Raw genomic sequence first — 16,229 nt, 5'->3', positions numbered from 1 at the left:
AAAATGGATTTCCAAAATTTAAATTTTTTTTCAAATATTTCGAAAACTAATCATGTTAGCCTTGATTTTTTAGAGGCATAATGTTGGTCCCCTGATTACGCAACTTTCCCCCATTTAAGCTACTTTGTATCTCTTACCGTTTCCGAGATCCCTGTAGTGAGAAGCAAATTTGTAACAGCCGGTATATTGAAAGTTACTTCGTTTAGCTCTTGAAGGGAATCAAATTTGGCAAAAAAAAATGTAATTTTTGCCAAATAATTGCAGTATAGTGTGTCAAATTCCATGTAAATCAAGTGAAAGCATTTTAGAATAATTTAGAAGAAAATACCTACAATTTTTTACCAACTTTGATGTCCTCCATAAACGAAACGAGGCAACTTTCGTGGTAGTTGTTTTACAGGAAATATTAGGTCACCCTGTATTTCAAAATGTATAGGGTGTTGTTTTTAATAGCTAAGTTTCAAGTAGAACTCAACAAAATAACCATATTTTCAGGTAAAAATTCTTCAAAATCTTAAAACAACAGAAAAACCATTTGAATACATCTCTGTACAAAATATAAATATTGAATTTTTTAATTAATAGTTGAAAATCCAACAAAAAAATTGAGGAATTTTGGATAGGCCACATAATGGACCAATATCATGGACGACATTACACGGAAAGTCTGATGTATAAAACTGAAGTGGAAGAATTACTTCAACGCGTGGAAATAATTCATAGATACTCCGAGTAATAGTTTGTGTGAATGAATCCAGTATTGACAATTTGACAATTTTATATGTGTTATTTTATTAAGTTCTCTGTATTAAAAAAAATTCCAAATAACAAAACACTGTTCAATAAGTTATTATACTAATAGAATTAGTCTTTAACACTAACTCTCCATCATAGAAAATCACCCAGTACAGCATATTGCAAAGTATGGATCTAAATTTGAACCGTCTTTTTTATTCTAGCGGGATGCCCAATGTTCAAACAGGAAGAAAACAAAAACGTGTGTTAGTGATCGAGTGATGCGGTTAGCTGGTGTTAGTGAAATATATACTCACGCGACAGCTCCACTTCCATCTCAATCCTGGGGGTGGTTCTTCGAGAGAACACGTTCTTCAACAAACGAGCGGTCTCCGACAGTCTGCAACCATGTGAACTACGGCTTTCTGGCATTTACAGCTTATCGCGTCTAATTTAGTAGAGTTACACGTTAAAAGCGCATGCCTATTAAAAGCGACTAAGGTGCTACCATCAAGCGGTAAGGGTGCGATAAGACATGCAAAAAAATATAATCCTCTAAATACTTACATATTGCGAATTGCTCCAATGCATGCAAAGGTCTTGCAAAACAAATACAAAGGATTACTAACAAAAATTATAAGAACGGACCATTCACTTCATTATACTAAGTACATGTTTTATGAGGCCACAGCTAACACTTTTTGACGACACAATCGTTCTTATTCGAAAATACAGGATGTAACTAAAATGACTGACAAAACTTTAATGGGCTTCGAAAATTCTATAAACAAATCCCGGAAATGCAAAGTATTCAAATTAAAAAATCGCAAATAAAATAAAAGAGATACTAATTTTTATTTAGTTAACTCAGCTAAATATTTCCACAATTCGTAACATTTGCTTCAATTGGGAGCTCCGTTTAAATATGAACTTTATTAAAATGTGTATTTCTAACTCAAATTCACGAAACCTATTAAATATCACGTTATTCATGAAACGACCAAGAGCAACCTACTATTTTGCAGGTATTATAAGAGCAAAACCTGTGTTACTACTAAAGGAAACATTTTTTTTTTAAATCAGTGATATAGGAAACAACTACTCTGCTGATCAATGCCCAGACCAGCATCATAATAGTGCTAGAAGTGTTAGAATCATAAGTCAGCCAAACCTCCTGACTTATACCAATTTCAAACTTATCAGTTCTCGTCAGTCTCAAAATTTGCAAAATAAAAGATCAAAGTTTTTATATGCACGGTGATTCACAACTTATCCAAAAAAAATTGAGAATAGATGCGGCATAAGAAATGGAGTCAATAACAAAAAAAAAAAATTTCCTTAGTTTTTGAGAAAAAATTATTGAAGTTGTAGTACTTTCAACCATTACATAGCTGGACAACTGTAGTCTCTATCGTTATTCGCAATACTAGTGGAAAGCCATGTAGCCTCAGCGACTTCGAATACTGAAATCCGATTTTACAGTTGTCGTTGCGATAGTGTTTACAATAGTTTTTTAGTAGTTTGTGTCAAAAATGGCTTGCGTGTATAGCAACTTGGAGTTGATGGATATCGTTTTAATTTATGGTGCTGCTGAACTTGCTGATATAAAATAGGTGCTATATAATTTTATTTGCTTCTTTCCTTGTCTTTGTCCGTTTTTATCACACTTTGCTGCCACGACGGTCGCATTATACAAGGTGAGGTTTTACACTGGACCAGTTTCCAGTGCCATGCAGAAGTATATCTTTAAATCATTCTCGAACTGCTCTTCTTGATTTTTACTTTATAAAATTGTATTTGTAAGAGTCCCCTCTACATCCAAAATTTTTTTTGGATAAGTTCTGAACCACCCTGCATTTTTTGATTAACAAAAAATTACTTTATTGTATGTATCATGTTCTCATTCATCTTTTCGAGATCTTAGCAATCCAGTTTGGCCAAACATGTTAGTTGCACCCTGTATATAAGATATTCCCTTAAAAATATTTTCTAAACTGTGTGTGGACAAGACAACATGGGGTACCTAAGTAGATTCTATAAAATTCAGTATTCTGAGGGAATCAATTTATTTCTTATTTATTACAGGTGATGTAAATTTAAAAATATAAAAAATAAATCTCTCTAATATCCCTATATACAGAACATCATTTGAAATATTAAATACTAATATCCGGTAGTGATAGTAATTATTGTTACTTTGTGCGTTAGAATGCTGACAGCTCTAAATCTCCAAGAATATTTTACTGGAAGCGGAAAAAGAGTTTCTTGAGAATTCACTTGGAATAAATCATCTTAATTGATTAACAAAGTGAAATTAATTCAGTCCACACGGAATCATCAAGAAAATCTTGAAAATTGCACTGCGCAAAATTTCCAGTTTCCGTAAAAATTTATATTACTTTTCCAAAAATTCAATTGTAATATAAATTTAATGTTTACTTAATTCTAGTATCACCGGCATTTAAATGTGAACACACGACTATATTACATATTAAAAAATGACAAGTTCTCGCAAAGAAGTGGCAAGAAATTATCACATCGTTAACTGAAACTCAAAGGTAATAAACTACGTTCCTAATACTGTTCGGGTTTTCTCAATAATACAAGATGAAGACAAAAATTCAAAATTTTTAATACTAATTCCGCATCGAACGTGGCGATTATTAGCTTTGAGCCGAAAGTTCATTACAATCCCAGCAAAAAAATATTTTACAGACGTGGCTAGACCGTGTATAGGTTAGTACGACCATTACGATCTTCGTGACGACCATTTCGGAGGAACGTTACGCTCGACTGGATGGATTGACAGAGTTAAGATGTGGTAGCCACCGTATACTCGTTATGGTGCTGCCACAGAAAGATAAAAACTATCGCTACAAATCGATGGTTAATCGAACACCAAACAGATACCACTCCCAAACAGAAAGGTTTTCGTTGCTTAAGAGTTTTTGCTTTCAAACTCAAATCAATCTTTTTTTCTATCATTATAAACGACCCAAGTGCTAGCGTGCAAATAAACAAATAACACAAACAATAAGAGCAACCACTTTTCAAGAACCGACATATAGTAGAATAACTGCAGCAGTAAAGGGCAATAATACTATATTCTTTTAAAGGAAAGTTTTTTCAATTAGATAGTAACATGGTTGGCCCTTTACTTAACAAAACACTATCTACGTTTTGCTAATTTTTAAACTCGCATATTGAAAATTATTTACCACAATGCAAGGTGTTGTATTTATAAAAATAATTATACAAGTTCCTATAATGCTTTTTCAAAAACTCAATGTATCTGAGAAACAACTACTCTGCTGGCTACATAGACCGATCGAAATAACTCATTTAGAGGGAAAAAAAAGAAAATTGTTACCTGGACTTTTATAAGTGGAACTGGTATAAGGGCTTATAATAAACGAAAAAAAAAAATAAATGAGTGAGCAGCGGCGGCGGAGGGTTGATTTGGGGGCTTAAAAAGTTGTGAAAAATTGTATCATTGGGATTTTTGGCGAAAGTTGACGTCAAACAAAAAAGTATCCAATACAAAGCTGTAGATCGTGCAAAAATCTACAACTTTTGTAGAGGTCACTTTTTAACATAACCTCAAAATTTCCGCGAAAAATGCGAAAAACAGGTTTTTTCCGATTTTTCGTTTTTTATGTCACATTTGCGAAAAAATAATTTAATTCTGACGAAACTTGATGAAACTATACCTTTCTGTGTCTTAAATAACCACAAATTTTTTTAGATAAAAAAATTAAGAAGTTTCCGAGATATTCACTTTTTCCGGTCTGAAAAACTTTTTCTTCAAAAAAAAAATTCTAAAAAAAATCATTGTACAGAGTTCTGCCGGTGATAATTTTTTTCATTTTGACATACTTTTTGGGGAAATAAAAAAAATTGTAATCACAGTTCAAAAACATTTGATCATGTTTTTAAACTGATTACAAAAAAATAAATAAAAAATGACAACGAATTTTTCAGTAATTGTTGATAATTTGTACAGTATTGCTATAAACATAAGTCGAATAGTGAATAAATAAAATAAATAATAATTTTTTTTTTTCGTAGCATCGATTAGTGTACTTATTTTTTTTAAAATTTAGATGAATTCATAGATATACAATGTGTCCAAAATAAGGATGGGTAGCATTAGAATCTAGGAAACGGTAAGAGATACGGGGTGGCGCAGATTAAAAAAAAGAATATCTCAGAAACTTCTTGCCTATTTTATCTAAAAAAATTTGTGGTTATTTAAGACAGAAAGGTATACTTTCACCAAGTTTCGATAAAATTAAATTATTTTTGCGGAAATGAGAAGTAAAAAACGAAAAATCAGAAAAAAACTGTTTTTCACATTTTTCTCGAAAATTTTGAAGTTAAGTTAAAAAGTGACCTCTACAAAAGTTGTACATTGCATGATCTACAACATTTGTATTGGATACTTTTTTTTTTAACGTCAACTTTTGCCAGAAATCCCAATGATATAATTTTTCACAACTTTTCAACCCCCTAAATCAACCCTCTGCCACCTCTGCTCACACATTTATTTTTTTTAAGTTTATTATAAGCCCCTTTACCATTTCCACTTATAAAAGTCTAGGTAACATTTTTTTTCTTCAAGTGTAATTTGGTTGGACTAATGCTTTTCAAAAATTCAATGCAGGTGAGAAACAACTACTCTGCCGGCTACAGGCCCGGACAGCCATACTAGTTTCAAACTTAATAGTTTTCAGCTATCTGGATGTTTGTCTACAGACATATTTTAAGTGTGTGTGAGATATAACCTCAAGGTATATGTCATGTCTTAAATCCATTACTGCTCAAGTGTTGCTATGTATCTACTATAGTAACCTTATTGAACAGGGCCCGTAGCTAGCAGACTAGTTGTTTCCAATTGTGGGACACAAAAACTATTTTACCTACAGATTAGTAGGTCGCTATCTGTCGGTAGGCGCTGAGAGAGCTGGTAACAGTTAATTCAAAGTTAAAGGCAATTGTTTTAAATGAATATTTTGCAATTTCTTGCCAGTTTTTTAAAAAAATGTTTTCTTGAAAAATATGTTATGGCGAAATATCAATAAATCTGTGAATGTCCAATTTTTTAAGAACTTGCACCATTATTTTAAGAGTAGAATAAATCCTTAGTTTCCGAACACCCTGTGTATAAATTTGACGTCTTGATGATAGTGTTTTGTCGAACCTAGTTAAAAAATAAGCACACAATATATACTGATACTTCAACACAATCATGCTACTTCACGAGATAAACCCACTTAATAAAAAACGTACACCTAGCATAATCCGAAATAAAAGATACTTACGAGTTTTTGGGCTCCCCTCGGAAGATGGTCGAAGAATCGCTCTTTTTTATTTCGCTTTCACGAACTATGTCGGTGAGAGACTTAAATATAGTGCCTTGTACACTAAAAAAAAAAACGTGGGTATCGTAACGATAATTAAAAATTAAAATGCAAATTGACTTACACTTTAACAGTAAGGTCGGGCAACGCGGTTATTATCGGCACGACTATCAGTCCCAACCAGAAGACGGCGGTAGAGAATAGCATTATGTACATGCCGGACATTACGCTTCCAAAAGGTATGGTCGGCCAGAACAGACTGGAAGAAAAATCTGTTTGATATACCGAGAAACACGTTTACGTTATATCGAACGTTACCTGTATATGATTATAAACAAAAACCATAGAATTATCGATCCCCAGATGGCGCAGTGCGTGAGCCAAGTCCAAGAATTCGTGACCAAGCCAGCTTTTAGACACACAGTCACCACCACATACTGCAACCAATATAATAAAATACATTTTGATGTAAAAAATTTAAAATTGCATGCTAAAGGACCCCGTACATAATATATGGAAAATGGTCTTTCGGTAAATCTTCAAGATCAAAAAACCTCACCCAAGGCGGCTTGAAATATACGAAAAAAGGTATTTCGTTGAATCTTGCCAAACACAGGTCGACATTTGATCCACAATGAAACACCCAAAGCGGTATGGTCTTTATAGGGTTTTTGGGGTCGCTGAATACGATGTGTAGGTCAGTTAAGCTTCTTCACATAAATTTCAAGGTAATTTCAAGGTCATCTGAAGGTCAAGTAGAGAAAAAACCGTCAAAAAAATCATAAAAAATTCATACGTATATTTTCGAGGTCCCTAATCACGAAACCGCAGTTCGTTTGACCCCGCAGCGACTCTCAGGGGTCGTTCAAGATCATACCAAGGTCATTTTGAAGGTCAAGTAGAGAACTGATAGTCGAAAAAATCTGGAAAAATTATGTTTCCGAGGCACCAGAGGTGACCGTCGGCCATATTGGATCCGCCATCTTGGATTTGGAAACTATGAAAATCTAACTTCATATTCGCGATCAGCGACCCTGAGAACCCCCGAGTAAAAAAATTCAGACAAAAATATGCTGTAGAATCATGTATGACTCAAAGGGTTAACTGACTAAATATTTCAAGCCGTACAGTGGCCTTGGGTGAGGTTTTTTGATCCTGGTGTCATTCAGACTTTTGTTCAGCAAGCTGAAACCTACCTCTCCACAAAATTTCAGCAAGATTTACCGAAAGACCATTTTCCATATATCTTGTGCGGGGTCCTTTCTTTTGCCATATTTTCAGATGTTTCTATAAAATGATACAATGTGGCAAAAAACTTGATCTTTTAAAATTTTACAGATTTAAGAAATCATAATTTAATTTGCATTAAAAAAAACAACAACTTGCAGGAAAGTATAGTCTCGGTTAACAATATGACGGACTGTGTTATTTTTGCTGTTTTATAAAATGTAGATAATAAAAAATAAAAAAATAAAAATACTTTCTAATCTGTAGATTTGTAGATAAATATTTTTTAATATCATTTCAAGTTTTGAATAAATATTTGTTACGACCTTTTTAAAGCACTGTGTTTAGTTTGTGAATTTCAGTGTCAATGACCTCTGACACTGACCTAGTTTAAGTGAACTATATAATATAAATCCACCTGATGGGATACGAAAACAAGGCACTAGGCAGAGATGCAACCAATCGTCAAAACAAGAATGGCCGAAACAATAAAATTAAAAAAACATAGTTAAATTTAAAAACTTCAAACAGTGGCTGTTACGGATTCTTAATATTCTTTTTAGTTTATAAGTTTTGTTAATTTTAAATTTAGATTTACCTTCCATTGTTTTTTTTTTTGTACATTCGCTCGATCCCCCGTATATGTCGAGAGCTCCATGGTTCGACAAGTCGTCGAAACTATCGAGCCACACGAGTGGCCGTTTTAATTACGCTTTTCAATTAGCTAATAAAAAGTGAGTGCAAAAGGATGAAGAAAAACCAAGGTGAGTCGAATCCGAGCTTGCTCGACATCGCTTCCTATAATTTGATTATTATAAGATTTTTTTAGAGTCCACTAATTCTTTTCGTAATTTTAACATTTTTTGGTCACTTGGGCTGCGGATTTGTTTTTTTAATAATATTGAGGGGGTATTATAATTACAATTTAAGTCTCATAAATGATAATTATTAAATAAATAGTACATTTATTTCAATCTTCAAATTTGTGAGTTTCAAGTGCCAATCAGCGTTTTTTAAATTCCTTCACTCTTTTTATAAGCCAAGTACTATACCGCAACGGTTTTGTCCTGGATTTATCTACGGCCTTCTGGAGATACAAATATAAATGAGTCCTGGGTTGACATTCTCGACTGGTGCTTCATAGGTCGTCTCGAATAAAGTAATTTTATTTTTATTTTTTTCTATATTGTTTGGGGTGTCGGTATGACTCTTCTAATGTGTTGGTTTGGAGGTTTTCTGTTTACTTATTTTATTTTATTTTTACGATTTTTATTTAATTTTTATTTTTTATTTTATTTTTATTTTATTTTTATTCTACATTTATTTTATTTTTATTTTATTTCTATTTTATTTTAATTTAATTTTAATTTAATTTTAATTTTATTTTAATTTAATTTTAATTTAATTTTAATTTAATTTTATATTTATTTTATTTTTATATTTATTTTTATTTTTATTTTTATTTTTATTTTTATTTATTTTAATTTTAATTTTTATTTTATTTTGTTTATATTTTATTTTTATTTCATTCTTTTTCTTTGTTGTTATTTTGTTTTTGTTTTGTTTCTATTCTTTTTACACCTCTTTTTTGATTTTTATTTGCATACTTTCTTTTTTTTGTTTGTTAAAATATTATTAATATTTAAAATTAACAAATCTTATAAACTAAAAAAAATATTAAGAAACTGTAAAAATGGCATTTGACAAACTACCATTCAGATGCGAAATGAAAAATAGGCTGTGGTTGATCATTTTAAGGACTTTAGGTTTGTCCTTGCAAAGAAATAAACAATTGCAAAATCCTGTGTCGGAATTCGGCGGATTAAATAAATTAACATTTAAAGAAGAAAGAGATCTAATTAAGGCTTTGTACACTCACCGTATAAACACAGTTGCCGAAAACCAGATACCCCCCGTCCTTCCCGCTCATCCATAATATGTCGTGCTCGCACGCCAACAGGGGCAACCAAAACAGCACGGCGGAATGGATCATGCCGTTGATCACCCAGAACCAAAACACCTTTATGTTAAACAGGTCGCCGCTCTGGGAAGGCTTGTACAGCTTCGGATACATCATCATCTTATCCGCCCCGCAGGGTTTGTCGAACAGTCCCATAGCCAACGGAGGCAAAGCCGTAAATAAGACGTTGTACAGCCCGATGGACCAGCGTTCGAAGAGAATCTGCCCGGACCAGCCCGAGTAAATGGCGAACCACAGCTCTATGACGTACAGGCAGATGTTTTTGTAGAAGCTGTACAGTATCAGCTTGCACATCCTCGAGTAATTCCACGCCCCGTGAACTAGGAGCAAACGGAGCAGGAATCTGAACTGCGCTATGCTGTAATCGGAAGCGCAGGCGGCTTGTAACCCTTCCGCTCCCGATATTCCCACACCAACGTGTGCCTTTTGGATCATGGCAACGTCGTTGGCGCCGTCGCCGATAGCGAGCGTCACGGCTTTTGTGTATTTGGTGACGGCTTCGACGACCTCGGCTTTCTGCATCGGAGACACCCGACAGCAAATGACGACTTTACAGGAGATGCAGAGTCGTAGGAAGTCGGTGCGCAATTCGAACGTTAGAGCGTATTTCAGCGTCTTTCCGTCTATGACCAAAGCGATTTCGTTCTGTTTCTCCAGGTTGTCGCCTAATTCATCGCAGTGTCTTAGTATCGACTCTCTAACTTTCTGAAACGTAAAAGCATAAATCAAACATATTTGTACGGATTTGAATTAAATTCAACTCACATCTAACCCGTCTTCGTTAAGAACTATAAGAGGGATTCCGTGGGTTAAGAGTTTGCACGAATACCCGATATTAATCGCAGTCTCTTGTTTGTCACCAGTCAGGACCCAAACGTTTATGTCCGCCTGAAGTAAGGAGGCAATTGCGTCGGGGACGCCTTCTTGAAGTTTATCCTCGATGGCCGTGGCGCCGATCAACTTCAGATTTCTTTCTATTAAATTCGCCGCCTCCTCGATTTTCTCTGGAATTAGAAAGTTTTATTAGAAACCACGCAACTATCGAAGCGACAATAAAGTGTTTGGCTACCAAATTACCTTCACGGTGTTGCAAAGAAATGCTCGCTTTGTTATACAACTGCCTCCACTCCTCGTAGTCGCTCTTTTTCAAATCGGCGACGGCACAGCAAAGCGTCCGTAGGCCTTCGGTAGCAAAGTGCTCCAGATGTTGCAACAGCACCTCGCTGTGTTCCCGGCCTCCACTGTCGAGCCTCTCATAAATGACGTTATCCGCTCCCTTACAATACAACTTAATTTTTCCGTTCGGATCTTTAACGATGACAGACATCCTCTTCCTGGCGGAAGTGAATTCCAAAACCGTTAGAATCTCGTAGCGTTCCTTAACGCCCAGAGCGTTTATTTCTACCGTGTCCGGAGTGCGACTTTCAAAGACATAACCGAACTTACTCGCTCCGTACACCAAAGCCCTTTCATCCGGAGAGGCAGCGTGGTATATAATGCTGCCGTCTTCTAATCTCTCCGGTATTACGGTGTGGCACACGGATAGTAGTACTAGAAGTTCTTTTATGAGTTCCGCGTTCTTGTGTCCTTGTTTGAAGTGCTAAAAATTAAAAATTGAAGTAATGATCATCAAGATCAAGACGCCTGCAGGCCACAGAGCAGTTGCTTCCCATTACGGAAGCAACTACTTCATTAAAAAGTTTATTTCGCTTACAATTATACAAAGCAAGTCATGGTTTTATGGTATCTACAAATTAGTAGGTCATTCTTCCAGTAGGTACAAAGTAACGCTCTGTGCCAGTAGGCATTGAATAGCAATTACATTTAATACACTTTATAGGTTACATCTCACCCACAGTCACCAAGATGTTTCAAACTGCAACTTACTTGAACAAGCAAAGCATCTTCGACGTTTTCTGCTGTTGCGTAAACATCGTGGCCGATAGCGCACCTCTTAAATTCCATGACATTTCTTGTAAGAGTGCCGGTTTTATCAGAAAATATATACTTTACTTGGCCTAATTCTTCATTTAAATTCGAGGTTCTCGCCATCGCTGGAGTATCAGTCTCAGCGTGGTACATTTCACTATCCATATTTATAAAAATAGCCTAAAAAACATATTTTTTTTAATGAAATTATTCAGTAGAGAAGTACGGGAAGACTTACTTGTATAAATCTGACGACTTCTAAAGTGACTTGTAAGGATATTGGGATTAAATTGTTGAACAGGATTACAAAAGTTAATAGATTGTATAAGAAATTCTGAGAACTATCTGTGAAGAAAAAAAAATGGCTATTAATTACACAGCCGCACAAAAGAAAGTTGTCTGTACTTTTCATGTGACATATGTTATCCGTAGTATTTTTGCCTTCTGATCACGAATCCAGAATTGAGCTATCACATCACAGGAATTTCCTAACCTCAAAAAACAGGTGAAAAATAGCAAAAATTTGGTTTACCGGGGTTTTCAGGGTAGCTGATCACGGATCCGAGGTCAATTTTGCAAAATTCAAGATGGCGGATCCAAGATGGCCGACCAAATTTTCAAAAAACAACAGATTCGCGCCAAATTTGGTATACGGGGGTTTTCGGTGTCGCTGATTACGCATTCGAGGTCAGAATTGCGAAATTCATTTTATAATATTTTACTTTATAACCTGAGTACCCAATCATGTATTAACCTACTTTTTTCGGCTATATCTTGTTCTTTTTTCTGTAAAAGATCTATTCACTGGTTGAATTTTGAAAATCTGATCTCGGATTCGTGATCAGTGACCTCAAAAACCGCCGTATACCAAATTTGACGCGAATGTGTTATTTTTTGAAAGTTTGGTCGACCGCCATCTTGAATTTTGTGAAATTGACCTCGAATTCGTGATCAGTGACCTGGAAATCCCCCGTATAGCAAATTTGATGCGAATCTGTTATATTTTGAAAATTTGGTCGGCCATCTTGGATCCGCCATCTTGAATTTTGTAAAAAATTGACCTCGGAGCCATGATCAGAGACCTAAAACCCCCATGCCAAATTTGGCGCAAATCTCTTACTTTTTGAAAATTCGTGATATGACATTAATTGACTCGTTTTTTTTTTTGAGGTTAGAAAAAGAACCATCAATTCTGACCGCGGATTAACGTTCGGCGGGGTTTTGACCATATAAATGAACATTTGAATATAGAAAAAAAAAAATTCTAATTTTCCTAACGTGAATTTTTGCTATTTTTGACCTGTTTTTTGAGGTTACGAAATTCCTGTTATAGCTCAATTGTGACACCGGATTCGTGATCAGGAGGCAAAAAAACTACGGATAACATATATGTCGCATGAAAAATAGACTACTTTTTTTGTGTGCTGTGTTATCATAAAATCGACAAAGTAAGATTACACCATCCCTTCTAATAAACGTAAATTTACCTTCTAATCCAATATACCAGTCAGTGGCTGCATGCACATTATTCCATAAGACGTTGAATACTGAACACATTAAACACATTACGAATAGCACACCGAAGAGTAATAATATCTGTATATTAGTAAGTTTATCTACAGTGGAACGTTTCAGAGGTGCCGTAGTGGAATTTCTCATCAGTTTGGTTTCGTGGCCAGTATAAATCACTATGCCAAAAATCCACGAGGTGTTCCTCAAGACTGCCCCTCTCAGCAGCAATTGATCAGGTCCCAGAGACTCAGGACTAAAAAAAGATGTGTATATTGTAAGAGATAAAGTAATTTATGGTAAGTGTCCAAATTATAACAAATACAAACCAAAAACTTACGTCTTATTGGTTTCTTTCAAAACCCCATTGAATTCGTACAAATGTTTATTTGGCGGTTCACACTCTATGGTTCCCGTCAACTGCTTCAAATCGTGTATAGTCGTCAACTTTGATGTACTCTGAAGACCCTGTCTAATTTTTAAATTTGTTTCACCATCAAGATTAGCCGTTTCTATAAAACTCATTCCCTGAGGTTCACTAAAAGTCAGAAGATATTTTTCATTAAAAAAAAGAATCATTCTTAAGTTGCAGAAAATTTTGTTTTTTGGTCTTTCGCAACCGGATCTACTACTACAATTTAAAAATACAATTCCAAATGTCATAATCCTCACATTAAACTCGTATTTAAACATAAAAAAATAAATATAACATATTCATAAAGTGGTTAAGCACACATATATGCAAGTGCTTAATAATGGTCTTATCATTACCTTGATGATAAAAGAACCAGATCAGCTGGAAAAAAGGTGTTATTTGGTACTTTCACTATGTCCCCCACAATAACATCCTTCCACCTTACATTGATCCAGCTGTCACCCCTAAGAACTTCTACTCTTCTATGATTTGTTTCATCATCAGCACGGTGTCGTTTCTACAACAAGAAATTATACCATCGTCCGAATATTTTATAAAATAAAAATAATTTAGCTCGCCCCGAAACGAGTTTTCGTTACCAAAAATCAGCTACTTACTATATCTTCTATGATCTCCTTGATAGCAGACACAGAAAGTATAAAAATAAGAGGCACTAGAGTGGTGTATCGTCCAGTCGGAGAAACATCCGGTATCTGCTGGAGCAGAGCTATCATTAAAAAGAAGACGTTGGCCCATCTTCGAAACTGTTCGAAGAGAAACAAGGGTATAAATCTTAGTATACTGGAAAAGAAATGTCAATACAGTCACTAGCACTGAAATACAAATTAAAATAATATGAACACAACTTGCGGTGCCAGCTCAATAATAACTTTGTTCCTAGTGCATTGAAATAAGTTTTCAACACTCACTTGTTTGGAAACAACGAATTTTTGAACCTTATGTAAACATTACATCGGAATGCGCATGCGTTTGAATGTAGGAAACTGCTTTGAATTGCTCTAGGAACAAAGCTGGTATTACAATGATGAAAGTCATCTGACAAAGGAAAACTTACCTATATTTGGCTGTTGATACTCTATTATTAACAAACTTATGTACAGGGGGCTGGGCCCTATTAATAAATATCACGCGCTGCTCAGCATTTGCCTGAGTATAACCAGACTCCTCTGTTTCTCTATCAATCGCCGACGAGGCTGTGCCATCCTCATCTTTAAAAGAAAATAATTTTCATCACTACTGCCCAGAATACGTACAGGGTGTTAATTAAGCACGTCGACAAATTGTAAAGGACGAAACTGCTTGATTTGAAGGCAAAAATGATATGGGTTCGTAAATAGATAGTTTTCAACAGACAAGGGGTTGAAATTAAAAAAAGAAATGTCTTTTTTAAAAGATTTTTGAAGATTATTGATGATTTATCTAACTAGGGCAAAAATAAAAAATACCGGTGTCGCTCTCTCGAAAAACTTTAAAATCGACGCCAGTGGATATTTTTAAATATATTATATTTTGGAACTTCTCGTTTCGCAAAAAAAGTTAAGATTTTTTTTAATGTACATTTCTAAAGATAAAGTAATCATGGAAAGTCCGAGAAAATAATTGGTGCAATTTTTTCCCGCCCATGACGTAGCTACCTCTAACCAAATGCAAAATTTATACACCATTGTTTTTTTTTCAGGCTTGCCCATGATTAGGTTGTATTCAAATCTGCAAAGAAATTTTATGAATTTTTTTAACAAACGATAGATCTAGAATTCTACATTTTGTGAAATTTTGGTAGACGTAAAGAAAACAAAAAATAAAATAACATAAATTGTCTCTTACGCATAAAATTAAAAAAAATCTTTTTTTTTTCTTAGAACCACCACTAGGTTAGAATCATTGATAAAATTTTCAAAATATGCAGATACCCTGAATTTCTGTGTTTTATTCAAAAGTGACAACCGAGTTTTCCACCATTGGTATGAATTTAGTCAATATTTACCTGTAATTAGATAAATAATTATTAGTCCAAATTTCATAAATATACCTGAAATATCTTAGTATCACAGTATTTTAGATTTTTTTCAAATATCAACATAATTAACTTTACTCATGGACCTGGATTAACACAAGTTTAATAATATGTATTACCAATAGCTTCATTGTAATTAAAGTTATATTAGGCTATTAAAGTTACATTATAATCAATTATTTACGATAATTTTGCAATGACGTCACATTTAGTAATTAAGTGCAGGAAAAGCACCAAAATCCGATTTTACTTCTGCCAAAAAGTGAACGGATATTAAATCATTGCATTTTGTCAGTTACTTTATTACAGATAACTGTGAATTTTAATCATGTTGAAGAAATAAATTACAACTAAACATATTTAACATTATTTTTATTTTTTTTTTCCGTCTCTTTATCAACTATTAAGGACAGTTAGTCAATATTCAAAATAGTTATCACTGATTTCCGATTTCCAGCTGTCGGACTGAAAAAACGCGGCTTGAAATTTGTCGGACAACAATACTGTTTGACTGAATTAATTATTTACAATTAATTTTACTAAAAATTACCTATGTGGTAATTGATTTTCAATACCCTGTTATTTTGGCATGTTTCGACTGGTAGACACGTCAATGTCGGAAGAATTTCTGTCGGACAAATTTAAATCGGAATTTGCAACAAAATTTCCCGTAACTTAAGCTAAAAAAAAATATATGGTCTTGACTTTTCAAGACCCCGGAAAATTGCCATGTTTTTGAACTTTTCCGAGTGGAAAAGCGGAGGAATCAAGGAAAGTCGCAGAGGAAAAGTGTGGTAGACTCATCAAAACGAAGCTCCTCACGAGTTATAAAGTATGTGGTAATCAACTTTTCGGGGGGGGAGGTCTGTACTGTGCTTGCTTAACCATAAGGTAACTCTTAATTTTTGGTAGTTAAATTCTCTAGAAAATAATATTATTTTAGTTAATGTTTCTATCAGAACCATCTTAATGTTAGTGGCCTATAAAAAACATGAACACACAAGACAACTAAGTATAAAAAACATACAATTATTTACT

General features: G+C 34.3%; 1 protein-coding gene across 10 annotated transcripts in view; it reads right to left on the bottom strand.

Moving 5' to 3' along the window:
* LOC108909013 (probable phospholipid-transporting ATPase IA) overlaps nt 1-16,229 on the bottom strand; it is a 53,424-nt gene that overhangs the window by 6,877 nt on the left and 30,318 nt on the right. For 7 of the 10 annotated variants that reach the window (XM_018713221.1, XM_018713226.1, XM_018713220.1 and 4 more), the window contains 14 exons: nt 14,232-14,385; nt 13,774-13,957; nt 13,513-13,673; nt 13,082-13,279; nt 12,720-12,997; nt 11,471-11,577; nt 11,191-11,412; nt 10,381-10,903; nt 10,069-10,307; nt 9,202-10,008; nt 6,414-6,532; nt 6,220-6,354; nt 6,057-6,158; nt 1,053-1,135 (listed from right to left, as the gene is read on the bottom strand). In XM_018713221.1, coding sequence (XP_018568737.1) covers nt 1,053-1,135; nt 6,057-6,158; nt 6,220-6,354; nt 6,414-6,532; nt 9,202-10,008; nt 10,069-10,307; nt 10,381-10,903; nt 11,191-11,412; nt 11,471-11,577; nt 12,720-12,997; nt 13,082-13,279; nt 13,513-13,673; nt 13,774-13,957; nt 14,232-14,385 — 3,312 coding nt within the window. Of the gene's footprint in view, nt 1-1,052; nt 1,136-1,302; nt 1,335-2,769; nt 3,583-6,056; nt 6,159-6,219; nt 6,355-6,413; nt 6,533-9,201; nt 10,009-10,068; nt 10,308-10,380; nt 10,904-11,190; nt 11,413-11,470; nt 11,578-12,719; nt 12,998-13,081; nt 13,280-13,512; nt 13,674-13,773; nt 13,958-14,231; nt 14,386-16,229 lie in introns of those variants that run through there. The other 3 variants (XR_002763021.1, XM_023454891.1, XM_023454892.1) reach the window with 3 other exon arrangements.

Source organism: Anoplophora glabripennis, unplaced genomic scaffold (assembly GCF_000390285.2).
Source record: "Anoplophora glabripennis isolate ALB-LARVAE unplaced genomic scaffold, Agla_2.0 scaffold72, whole genome shotgun sequence".
Taxonomy (NCBI): Eukaryota; Metazoa; Arthropoda; class Insecta; order Coleoptera; family Cerambycidae; genus Anoplophora; species Anoplophora glabripennis.
Note: the sequence above shows the minus strand (reverse complement) of the source record. Positions and strands in the feature narration are given on the sequence as shown.